This window comes from Morone saxatilis, unplaced genomic scaffold (genome assembly GCF_004916995.1).
Source record: "Morone saxatilis isolate NCDOM2014 unplaced genomic scaffold, NCSU_SB_2.0 Contig17, whole genome shotgun sequence".
Lineage (NCBI taxonomy): Eukaryota > Metazoa > Chordata > Actinopteri > Moronidae > Morone > Morone saxatilis.
The window spans coordinates 18,234,644-18,246,911 of NW_023339729.1; the positions used below are offsets into that span (position 1 = coordinate 18,234,644).

Below are 12,268 nucleotides of genomic sequence, written 5' to 3' on the forward strand. Positions count from 1 at the left end.
ACAATTCAAGCACATTACACAGCTGAGGCTTCTGTGTGAAAATGAAGCAACATTTCTGATGGGATTTTGCTTTCTGAAATGAAGCACTAACAGTGAATCTGGAGCCAGAAGTAAATGCTTAAACCTGAGTTATGTGACTTTGGACTTCAGTCAGATCTGAGTCAAGAATCTGATGACGTTGGACTTGATTTGACAAAATTAAAAAAGACTTGCAACTGCACTTTGACTGCAACACCAGTAATTTTACTTCACTTGGACTTCAACCTTTCGACTTGGAATGTCTTGTGTCCTCCCCATGCCCGTAAACTAAAAATTTAAGCCTATATTTTGTTATGTTTTGTCTGTTGTCTTTTCCCTAACAATGAATACTGAATCAGTTTTAACAGCAGAAGGGAAAGGTCTTTTTTGACATTGCAAACCAGCAGACAGACAACAGATAAATCCTTTAAGTATCACATTCGGATGCAGAGACGAGCATCAACATAAAACAGCAATTGGAAAGTTGACTAATTCAAATTTGTGACTGATAAATAAAATGGTTGTAGATTTCATTTTCTGTCACTCAATCAAATAATCAACTCATTGTTCCAGCTCTAACTGTGTCACAGGAAAAACATACCAAAGTACACCTGAAACCTAAAGCTTTTAGTCTTTATTTGTGAGTAATACATTTTTAAAAAGCACTCGTCACCTAAAATACTTAACTGCAAATATACTTTTCTCACTCTTGTTCTGTTTAAATTTCTTAAAATGGCTTTACCTTTGGTGAAGGATGCATAAGCTCAGGACACTTAGGACTGAGAATTATTTGTGACCTGCAGAGCAATAAATTAGCCCCTGTGCATAGATGTATTATAAGATCTTATTGTTACTTATATTAGTATTATTATACATCCACGCTTTGTTCCAGCTCTGGCTCTGGTTGTATTAAGAGTTCTCATCGATGCATCTGTGCCTGCTACCTCTATTAAAACTGCTTTTCAAAAATAAGCTGGATAATATTTAAGAGTTTTCAAGGTAAATTGTGTTGTTTTACATTTTTTGACCATATTTTCCCTCAACATCATAAAAATAATGCTCATTTGAACTCTTCAGATCATAGAGGCCCTGAACTGTTTCTGTAGCCTTCATACAACACTTTCATAATGACTTGGGACAGGAAATGAACACAAAACACAAACCCTGTGGGTAATTCTGCCATGTCACACACTCATGATAGGAAATAGCTGACGCATGTAAACCAACCCTTGTTGACTAAATGGCCGTTGAAATGTAGTTTACTTTCACGGTCCAAATCCAACAGCATACTTTTTTGAGAAGTTATCAAATTTGGCAACCAAAACCAACACCCCAAGTTCAACTATGACACACGCCCAGAGTTCACCCCAGCCAATCAGAGGCAGCTTGTATTCGTGTCAAACCAATCAACTACGCGACGGGCGGGCAACTCAGGCTGTTGCTAGGGTATGTCCCTGATGACTTTTAACCTGTCAAGCCAATCAAATCGCGCCTCACGGTTTGCCGCCCGCTCATTGGCTAAGACGTACCCAAAGAGCCCGCACACACGCTTTTCCTATTGGACAGATCCGCGGTCACTCACTGGTGTGAGTTTTAGTTAGGTGCTGTTGATATTGCCTGTAGTTTGGAGTCACCAAGACTCAGAACTGAATATAGCAGCGTACACACATCGCTCTGAAACTGTTTTTATTTTTTTTACGCTTCCATTCCATTACTTCATGACTTGTACATTTGTGTAAATAGACCACGTCTATTTTATTTTTTTAAAAATTTTATATAACAAGACAACAGCGAGATGGAACTTAATTCTCTTTTAATTCTGCTGGAGGCTGCAGAGTACTTGGAGAGAAAAGACAGAGGTATTTCGAGCTAAACTGACAAGTTGCCAGGGGGGTTTCTAGGCCAGTGATCAGTTCGTGGACGGATCAATAGGACGGCAGATAGCTTAATGCTCTTATATGTAAAGTTTGAACGTGCCCTGCCATAGTGCAGGTATGATGTCACTTCACAGACAATGGGACATAGAGCAGGCGATGGGTGCAGACCGGACCCACAGCCTGTATGCTAGAGAACAAACAGCTGTATTTTATGATTTAAAGTATGTCATGTATGTATGTGAGTGTGTTTGCAGTGTTCCTAACGCAGGGCGTGCGCCGTGTGTACTCACAATGCAGTGTGTGTGTTGTTTTTGTTCTATTAGCTTCTTCGGAAATGAGTAAACAAGAGTGACATTGAAAATATGAGCCAGTATCATAATGAGTGATCCTCATGAACATTCTCCTGTAGCATCAGCTGCTCACAGTGTAGACCCTTGCTGGAGGCTGTGCTGTGCTATATGGATGTATTGGAAGTGATTATATTGGGGATCGATCGCCTTTTGGTTCCTCTTGAAATGACATTTAGCCTCCACAGCTATTTCATGTTTTACTATTGACTCGTTGACAGCTCTTTTTTTTTTTTAAAAAGAACTATTATTATTCTTGCAGTGCAGACGTTAACATTCGTTTTGTGTTGTTTGTTTTTCTCTCAATAGAGGCAGAACACGGTTATGCGTCTGTTTTACCGTACAGTAGCGACTTTTCCAAAAAGAAAACGAAAGCCTCGTCAATTTCCAGAAAAGCTCAGAACAACAGGTAAATATCATTCTTGCTTTCTTTTGTTTATTTGTTTGTGCGACTGTCAGCTTATAGAAACTCACACACACACACACATATATATATATAGTGGAAGGAGTGGGGAAGGGGGAGAGAGCTGGTTTCATGCACACTGCCATCTTTCTGCTGCCTGGGCTGGGCTCTCTGTTTTGGTCTCTCCAATAAACACTGCCACGCGTACACTGTCAACTCTGCTGCTCCCACTCTCTCTGTTTCACTCACACACACACACACACACACACACACACACACCTAAAACTCTCCCCATGCCGATACAAAAAACCAGTCGATATGCACATAACCTTTCGTTTTCTGCACGCTCAGTCTGTCTCACACAGCTATCACTTTTGCTTTGAAATGTCTTTATTTTCATGTGGTTAGTGTGTGTGTGTGTGTGATGTTAAATGAAAGTCTCCTTTACCAAAGGGGACCCCTGTCCACACACACACACACACACACACACACACAGAGCTCATAAAACCTTGATTCCGTTGTTGTCTGTGAGACATGGGAGATCGAAGCTTGTGATCAGAGTATCCATTGCTCTTTATTCGCTCCTCATTAAACTGTAATTAACGCGCTTTCACCCGGGTTTGACCCCACTCACATGCTGTAACGCTGCGAGGCCAAAAAAAACAACACAATTACATAAGTAAATAAATGTTAAGTTTCAGTTTCGGTTCTAACTTGCCCAGTGGACAGCTGGTTAAAGGTCAGTTAAACTAGCAGGTTAACATGTCATTTAAAAGGCCGCTAACAGGGCTGTTGTTATATATTATTTTAGTTATTGATGCATCTGCCAGTGTTTTTCTCTATTAATCAATTCATTGTTTTTCCATAAAATGTCAAAATTGTTGTCAGGTGGCATCTTTAAATCCCCTGTTTTTAATCCAGAACCCTAAGATCTCTATCACACATAAAGTTAATAGATTATGTTACGATCCACTTATCGATTACTCAACCAATCCTTTAACCTCTAGCTGCTAATGACATCGACCACACAGCAGGTGGTTCTTCACTGTGTTGTTATGAAAAGGGGTTTAAAATTGAGTGGATCAGTGTGGGACACGCCCTCAGCAGGAATCCCTTCTCTCCTGATGTCACATGACTGTAATTTGGGGACTTTTATATTCTAGGCTACATGCAAATGAATCTTATGCCGGATTCATTTTCCAGGATTGTGCAACAGTGAACTCTTTCATCTGTTGCGCCTACCTGTGATATGTAATAAATGTGTGTTTTGGTCAAACTCTCCAGAAACATTTGCATGTGTGTTATTCCCAAAAGTGATCTGATAAAAAAAAAATAATAATTTCCTGTTGGCTAATATTAGTTTAGGGAAGCACAGTGAGCCTGATTTCATCAGCAGTGACTTACGTCATGGCACGTACAGCACGCACAGCTTGTTAACCTGCGCTATCACTATTGTAATGACACTGGACAGACGCAGTTTGGAAAATATGAAAGTGATAGTTGTATCCGTCTGTCACAAATGAGAATTCAGTCTCATCCACATTCCTTTCATTCAGTCTCTGACGGAGTAACACAATTATTTTTAAGTATCTGTGTGTGGGTCAGGGTGTGTATGGAGATGTGGCAGGTGGGTGTGGTGGCTAAAACAGACACCTATACTGTGACATACACCAGTCCACTAGGCTTCGTGCACCAGACCTGCTTTTCCCTCCTTTTTCTTGTGACTCTCCCACAGTTTTTTTTTTTTCGAGCATCAACAGGATGCTGGGGGTAGTGAAGTAAAAACATGTTTCGTGTTTGAACTTAGGCCGTATTTTCAGTTGAACAGAAGCTAGCTGTTAAGTTAAAAAGCACAATGCGTTGCTTTGTAGAACCCAAAAACGGGTGCCATAGCGTTTAGTGTCATGATCGAATCTGCAAATTAAAACAGATAACATGTTTTTCTATGCTGCAATATTCAGGGCATGTGAAAAACAAAAACAGTTGACAGTCTATTTCTGTGCACAGAAAGAAGAAACCCTGGTGGAGTTTGCTTTTTTTACTCGTAGACTGTTGTTAAATCAAAATGCCTCTAAAAAAAGACGAAGACCTGGTGGTGAGAGTTTCCCTGTTTCACCTCCCTGTCACACTAGATATGAAATTAAAAATATAAATAGCGCAGAAAAAGTCAGGCTTAACTTCTTTTGCATCCTTGAATTCCTTCCTGTGAACGTGGGAAAACATACACAAGGTCCTCTGAAGAAGAACTCATGGCAGTTTTACAGTCAATAAAAAGGGTGATATTAGCTTAATTTACAGGCCTTTGATCACCAGGGCCAAGTTTACGACTGCAGAGTCTTTTGCATGCCACACCATTCTTTTACATAACATGTAAAGGTGTGCATTAACCTACTGTTATTACAGATCCTTGTACACGCTCTTCCTCTGAAAAGCTGCAGAATGATTTCCTGGTCATGCTCTGTGCTTTGACTGGGACGTTTCCCTAATATGTGCAGGTTTGAATAGCACAACTTCCTCCTTGATAAAATAAAGCTCTTTGTCGGCCTTTTGGACCAGGTTATAAGGGGCAGTGCAACATCCTGTGCTCCTCCTGGGATGATTTTGTGCAGACGCCACATTATCCCAGTTGCACGATTCAACTGTAACCCTGTTTTTGGTGCAGCAAGCGGTGTCGTCGCTTTGCAGAAGCCTTGGCCTCCTCGGCACAGCTGTGGGAACCACTGCTTCACCCGCACAAGGGCCCTCAAACAGCGGAAAAATCTGAAAAGGCTAGTTGTCTGTCTGGTCTTTTGTTGTTGCTGTTTTTGTTTTTATTGCCGTGGTATCCATGGCGTTCTCATGAACAGAGGGCCTGTTTGAGATGGACTGCAGTGCCCTCGCTGGTCCTGGCTGCACATCAGGACAGGGGCTCTCCTCGGAATAGCCCACACGCTGAGGAATTCTGCAGCGTCTAGGCCTCCAGACGTCTGAGTGTGTTTTTATCCACGCTGCTTTTCAGCCAGTGTGCAGCAACAACAGCTGTGTGTGCGTGCTGTTTGTATGTGTGTGAAAGCGGGCCGGGGGGAGGAGGAGGGGGTGGGTGTTGTGCCGTGTCACAGATACTGCTCTCTCTCTCTCTTCAGGGTCATTTTCGCCCTCTGCTGCACACTGTCTGACAGATGTCACACTGACATGGAATGAGATTTTTTTTTAAACTAGACTCCATTTTTGCACTTTCCAGAATGTGTGATAAAGCCTTTACATTCCTTCTTTGTGCCTCAAATTCAGAATGAATTGATGATAAGGCCAGTTTGGGGGTATTATGATATTCGTTCGTACTTTATTGTACAGCAACTCGAGCATTCAAAAGCCCTAAAGCCACCCGGAGGCAGAAAGAAAGAAAAAAGCAGACCCTTCATTTTTTTCCGAATGTTTCTGAGATCTCCTGTTTCTTCCAGACTTCTTGCTTTCGTCCGTCTTTTGGATCAAAACATTTACTAACCAGGCCGCCAACATACTCTTACACGACATGATGTGTTTTGAGGTGTTTGTGTAGTATTTTGACAGTATGTTGCTGCCCTTGCCGCCCTGACGCTCATCCTTATCTTTTGTCTCTTTGTCCTTTCAGATCGTCGCACAATGAGCTGGAGAAACACAGGTAAGGTGACATCTGAGGCTTGCGTTTGTCTTTTTTTTGTCATGCTTGTCTTTGGCCAGCACCCTTTGAGTTCCTTACATACTCAGTGAAGGGATGCTGGCTGCAGGTAAACGTCAGATATTTTTCCTCTCAGTCAAAGGCACCAGATCGGATCTGGGGTCATCTTCAAAGAGATTTAATCAATTAATTCCTCGTGTGTGAGAATGGATAATAAGCTGATTTCAAAGAGCGCCCTCATGTTGATTAGATCTGTCTCCATTTCACGGATGAAACTCGTTACCTTGTATGGAAAGGGAGTCCTGTCAGTAATGTGATAATCCTGCCCAGACTGACGCTGTGAACGGAGAGGCGGGGTGAATCTGGCCGTCGCCCACAATGACACACACACACACACGTTGCTCTACTACCCTCAGCATATTCCAGCTCAGAAAGTTTAGTTGTTTTTTTTCTTTTCTTCCTTTTGGGGTGCAGTTCTCAGCTCTTGGTGATGTGTTACACTTGCTCATTAAGAGGCACAGGCGTCTTGTGTTTTTACTCAGTTTTGACTTCACCAACAGGGGAAGTGACTTCACAGATCCAACGGTTTCATGCCAGGAAGCGAAACCCCCTCTTTGATACAACAAAGCCAAGCCGCTTTAGGGAAAACATTTTTTTTTTATTTTGCATCAAGGTCACCCAAAGCTGATTCTTTTAAAAAACTGCCTACCACAGAGGATTTAGCAAACAGCTGATGTGACTATCAGCATGTGAGCAAAGGCTGAGATGGGTGTGTTAGGCTGCATGTGCGTGACACACAGTCAACCACGCTGAGGGATTGGGGTTTGCCAGTCACATGTCTGGGAGTGAGTAATGGATGTGTTGTGCAGAGAGAGAGAAACAAGTGCAGACATATTCCTCCCTGACCTGAGAGACGGAGAAGGCCCAGCCTGATTATTACACTGCAGGTGTTGAGACACAGTTACCTCATGTCCGATGACGGGTGTGGTTGCTGGTTACCAGTGACGTCCAGCCAAACTGACAAATGCAAGTGCCAGTAAAGTCTTCCATAATCAGTTTACTCACTTCCCTTATCATCACAATGGCCACAGGTTTCTTAAAAAAAATGATTTCCAGTGCAGTGTCATGACTGTAACGGTTAGCTTACTTATTCACTGATGTTTTGGACATGATGTAAGAGCTTAAATACGCTGCAAGTCACACTGCGCTGTCCTTGAATCGGTCAATTCAAGGTGTCGTTTTTCTTTCATCCGTGACTGTTTGTTAGTAGAAATGTCAGCCTATTTATTTGTAATGACGGGCCCTGCAGTGACGAGGCGTCATTGTGATCCTTTGCAACACAATGCATCCTGATACAACCCCCGTCTGGACCTGCAGCTTCAAATTACAGGGTCATTACTCCAACATACAGGTGTTAAAGGTTGAAACTGTTACTTCAGGCTTTAGCGCACTTGTCTACAGTGCATGTGTATGTAGTGTATAATACCTGTTATAGTAACAATTGTGACACTCTCTTCACACTAAATCATTTATCGAGCAAAAATAACAAACATTTGATGGTTTCGGCTGTTCAAAGTGGTGTGGTGCAGTTTTTCTGTTTTGTATCCTGAATCTGAATCTTTTGATTTTGGGCTATTGGTCGGACAAAGCAAACACTTTGAGGACACCCCCCGCTGTGCTCTGAGAACATGCTATCGGCCTTTTTCAATGATTTCTTACATTTTAGAGACCAGACGATTATCCGTGAAATAATCAAGAGGGTGATTTAAATCTGATCTGTTCCGAATCTATTTGTGTGCTACTCAAAGGAATTTCCAGTGTCCTCGGTTGATCGCTGACTGTCTGTCGCTGATTCAAAAGAAAACCAAAACTCTTCAGCTGTCCTGTTCAACCAGTTTAAAGAGTATGTGACCAGTTTGGAGCATCCGCACAGCGTCAGTAATCTTCAGCAATCCGGGTATCGCTTCCAAAAGCTTGACCTCCCTCCCACACACTCAAACGCCACTCCAGGGAGGTGCTGCTGTTTGAGCCCTGACTCACTGTCTTTGTTTGGTCATGTGTCGGTGTGTTTGGTGCAGCACAGAGCAATCTTTGTGTTGTATGTTCACGTGGTAGACAAGGTGACGGATGAAAGTCTGGTTTACACGCCGGAAGGCACTGAATTGGGTATTGTGAAATAGTTTATTAATAATCCTATCTTGCAAATATGGCTAAGTAACTGGGATTTCTTGTTCTGTAGGAATACCAAAATTATAATCGATATATTCCTGTTCCTACAAAAGAAATCCAAGTACAGACCAATGCCTAAAAAAGTCTAAATTTGGCTTTTTTTTTTAATTTGATCACCAAACATTCAGTACCATCTTTTAATACTTGGAAGTTTTCGTGCCAAATAAGTTTAAGGTTCAATACCAAGCCCTACTTTCAAGTCATCTGTCCATTTTAAGCCAGGGTCTAATGTGACAGCTTTTAAATATGTTTCTTTGCCTAAATTTGTCCATTTCCCGGGGACACCAGGCTCACTGGCTGCTGCTCAGCGATCTTATGCATGCTAGGTGTCTCTCATCAAACTGACTGCTGTCTAGGCACCCTGCATATATTTGTGTCCTGTTATCAGAGTGAGACGTCTGGGTGGGTGCCAGCAGCGTCCCACAGGGTCGCCCATCCTGCCACAACCTGCTTATCTGCTGCAGCCCGAGTGCAGCCGTGACAGCTCTGTATAGACCATCTTGAAGGTGACACTGCTGTTTTTTTTTCTCTCTCTCTCGTCATTGCATTGCATAGGCCAAAGCTGCGGAGCATCAGCTTGACATTTCTGTGCAAGCGAATGCTACTGTGAGGTTGGCCTCCGCTGGCATTGCTTCCTTCCCATTTCTGACTTCAGCCGCTCTTGATCACGCTATGACGACTTGTCCGCACCACAAGTTTCCTTTTCAAGAAACGCCAAGAGATTGCGAAACTACAGAGGTTTTGTTTTCCCACATATCACCTGTTTACAGGAAACCTGAGTCCAGTCGCGTAAGGCTGGGTATCTGGTATGTTTGTGCTGCTTCCCTCAATTGAAAAAAGGATTTACAGCTCTATTTTTACCTTTCCAGACACAGACACCGCCCATGGGTGCCAGGTGCTCTTGGTTTCATTTCTGAGATCATTCAGAAAAACACTTTCAGATTTTGTTTGCAGATTGATTTCAACAAGCAGTATTCTCTTAAAATGCATATCGTACCGCAGATAATGTGCAGCAACTGTGTGACACCTATTGAACTTAACTTTAAATTTACGTGCACTTCATGGACACAGGAGCGTGCACTCACTTTTGTCACGGTCTAATCCTTTCCCTAATTAAATTTACTCTCCCAGTGTCTTCTACTCCCAGCTGTGATGAATGACTTCTTTGGCTTTGAGGAACTCTTTCCCCCTCGAGTGAAGCTCCTGGGTGTGCGTGTGTGTGTCTGTAGGCCGGGCGTGCACCTCACTGTGCTGTTTGAGTTATGGTGGCGTGTCGATGGGAGGGAGAGACAGCCCTGTCACTTCACCTCCGTGCCTTACTACTTGTCTCCTTCGTTCTCCTGAGATCACATCTGTTTTTTCTGTTATCTTTTTTTCCTCCTTCTCCTTATTTTGGCTCTCCTTTTTCAATGCCTAAAAGTGTCTGAGTCAGCAGAAATGTGAGACAGGAGGAGAAAGGCAGCGCTCCCCTCTCACAGAGGGCCTTTATCACTCTTTTCTGGCCCTCCTGCCAACACTCATGTGTGCCCGTTTTTCTGCTTTTGAGGTATAAATCTTCTTTTGTGACAGTGAGTTTATGTGGAAGAAGGCCAGGCTTTGATGGGCCTGTTAATCCTGTTAATCTACATTGTAACGTGGATTATAAAGTGCACATTGTGAATACAGTTGAAGTCAAGGTCGCTTTATGTCCACATGTTGCTTTTATAAACTAATCAATTTTTGTCATGTTTGCCTCTTACAGGCAGCTACATCAACAAGGTGTAAAGTTTCTTTATTCTTCCAGTTTGGGTTTTGGTGTGGCATTCACATGCTCACATGATTGCACGTGGCTTTTGTACTTAACTTCCCTTAAATGTCACACTGTCAGTTACATTCCTCACATGTGTGTGTGGTGACCTGGAGTCATTTGGCTTGCATGGGCAGCTAATAATCCAGTAATGAATGATGTTCTGTACGTGCCATGGTCTAATCACTAAGGCACATGTAGACCATGTAGTAGTTTGTAGGTAAATTAAACGGGAAATCTGTGATGTTAGAGTGTTCTTAAGGTGTGCTATATGGAAAAAGTTTTAATTTTATGGTGAAAGTTGTGAAAAATGGCCATGAAAAGAGCCCATTTTCAGATGGCCTCAAGCTGGTTCCAACAGTGCAAAAGTTATTCAGTTGACTCTCACATAAGACAGAGAAATGCAGAAAATCCTCACAATTGGGTATCTGGAACTAAGGATCCGTTGAGCATGTTTTACTTGACAAATGACTTAAACACTTATCAAAACAGTAAATAGTTGCAGATTAATATTCTGTAGATAAAATAAGTCAATGGTGAATAAAATAATAAAAAATAATCAATCAAGGTATTTATTAAATTTGATGCCAAAATCCTGCAAATCTAATGTATTCACAGTACAACATAATTGCCAAAATATAGTCCTGCGATGGAGAAATACCACCAGAAGTATTACGGTTATGTATAGACGGTTGGCACATTTCTATCCTCTCCTGATATATTTCGCCATATTGCCCAACCTTACGACAGACTGGGTTTGTCCCAACTGTTAATACATTTACTGAAGTCGATGGACGTAGCTTTAGGACAGTCTGGGTTGTAACTCTTGAGAAGCTGTATGTAGACAAACAATAAGAAAGCGGCTACAGCTGGAGGCCAGCAGCAGAGGTCACATGTGGAATTTCTCCACCCTGAGGTCACCAGGCCCTTAGAAACTCTGTGGCTCGCTCGGGTCAACCCTGGCCACGATCTCAGAGTGGCTGCACGTACATCAGTCGGCAGTTGTGTGTTTCTTTACTGGCTTTTTGTACAGTCACACAGAGATATTTGAGAATGCGACCGCCGTGGACCTGCTAGGTGAGAATGTTCCTGCTCCCTCTCAGGTGTCGCTGCTGCAGGGCTACACCACCATTCTGGTTCAGTAAACTCAGTTCACTGCCACAAAGCAGCTGATGCTCATAAAAACTGTGTAGGGGCACACTTTAACAAGGTGTGTGCTTAGCTTTGGGGTGGATTTCAAGGGCAAAGGAAGACAATTAAAGAAAGAAGGTGAAAAAAGGAGGTGGAAATTGAGTTGTATGAACCATCCATAGTTCGGTCCCTGCAGGCCTTGTGTGAGTAGAGACATTCTTGAGCGTTGTCGAAGGGAGGGACGGGAGGCAGCGTAGGACGTGGCTGCTTTGTGTGTCGAGCAGGCAGCCTGAAATTCAGGTCAGCAGAGTATGCACACATACGCAGGAATGCAGAGTTAAGTAAGAGAGTGTGTGTACGGGGGAGAGTCTTGTGGGTGGATGGGGGTCACAAAACTAGTAGGCTAGAGTAGAGCGCTCTGCAACCGCTTCCACGAGCAAATATTTGTTTGATTATGCATTGATAGAGATGGATTAGAGCTGCAGCCGGTCTGTCATTCATCAATTTGTTTACGTCTCTACTTGATTCTCTCTCGTGTCGTTGTTTAGTGTTGTGTACGACAGCAGTTTGTCACCTTGTTTGGCTTGTACACCCTAAAATGATGACATAAAAAAAGTCTTACAAAATAATATCTTGTGGCCTCTCAGATTTATCTTACAGCCTTTTAGGTGGGTCCGGACCCTCACATTGGACCCCGCCCCACCCCACTATTCTGAAAGTAAACAGACAAACTTTTACAGTAAACATGGAAGCTGGAGTCATCTCTCATGCTACTAGATCCTGTGTGTTAATCATTGACAAGGATTCATTATAAAGCCAGAACCCCCCCACACACACACACAC

At 42.7% G+C, this 12,268-nt stretch overlaps 1 protein-coding gene across 1 annotated transcript in view; it reads left to right on the forward strand.

Moving 5' to 3' along the window:
* Window positions 1–1,655: 1,655 nt before the first annotated feature.
* mxd4 (MAX dimerization protein 4) overlaps window positions 1,656–12,268 on the forward strand; it is a 23,489-nt gene continuing 12,876 nt past the window's right edge. The window contains exons 1-3 of the mRNA XM_035660595.1: window positions 1,656–1,877; window positions 2,552–2,651; window positions 6,253–6,282. Coding sequence (XP_035516488.1) covers window positions 1,814–1,877; window positions 2,552–2,651; window positions 6,253–6,282 — 194 coding nt within the window. The 5' untranslated portion in view covers window positions 1,656–1,813. The remainder of the gene's footprint in view (window positions 1,878–2,551; window positions 2,652–6,252; window positions 6,283–12,268) is intronic.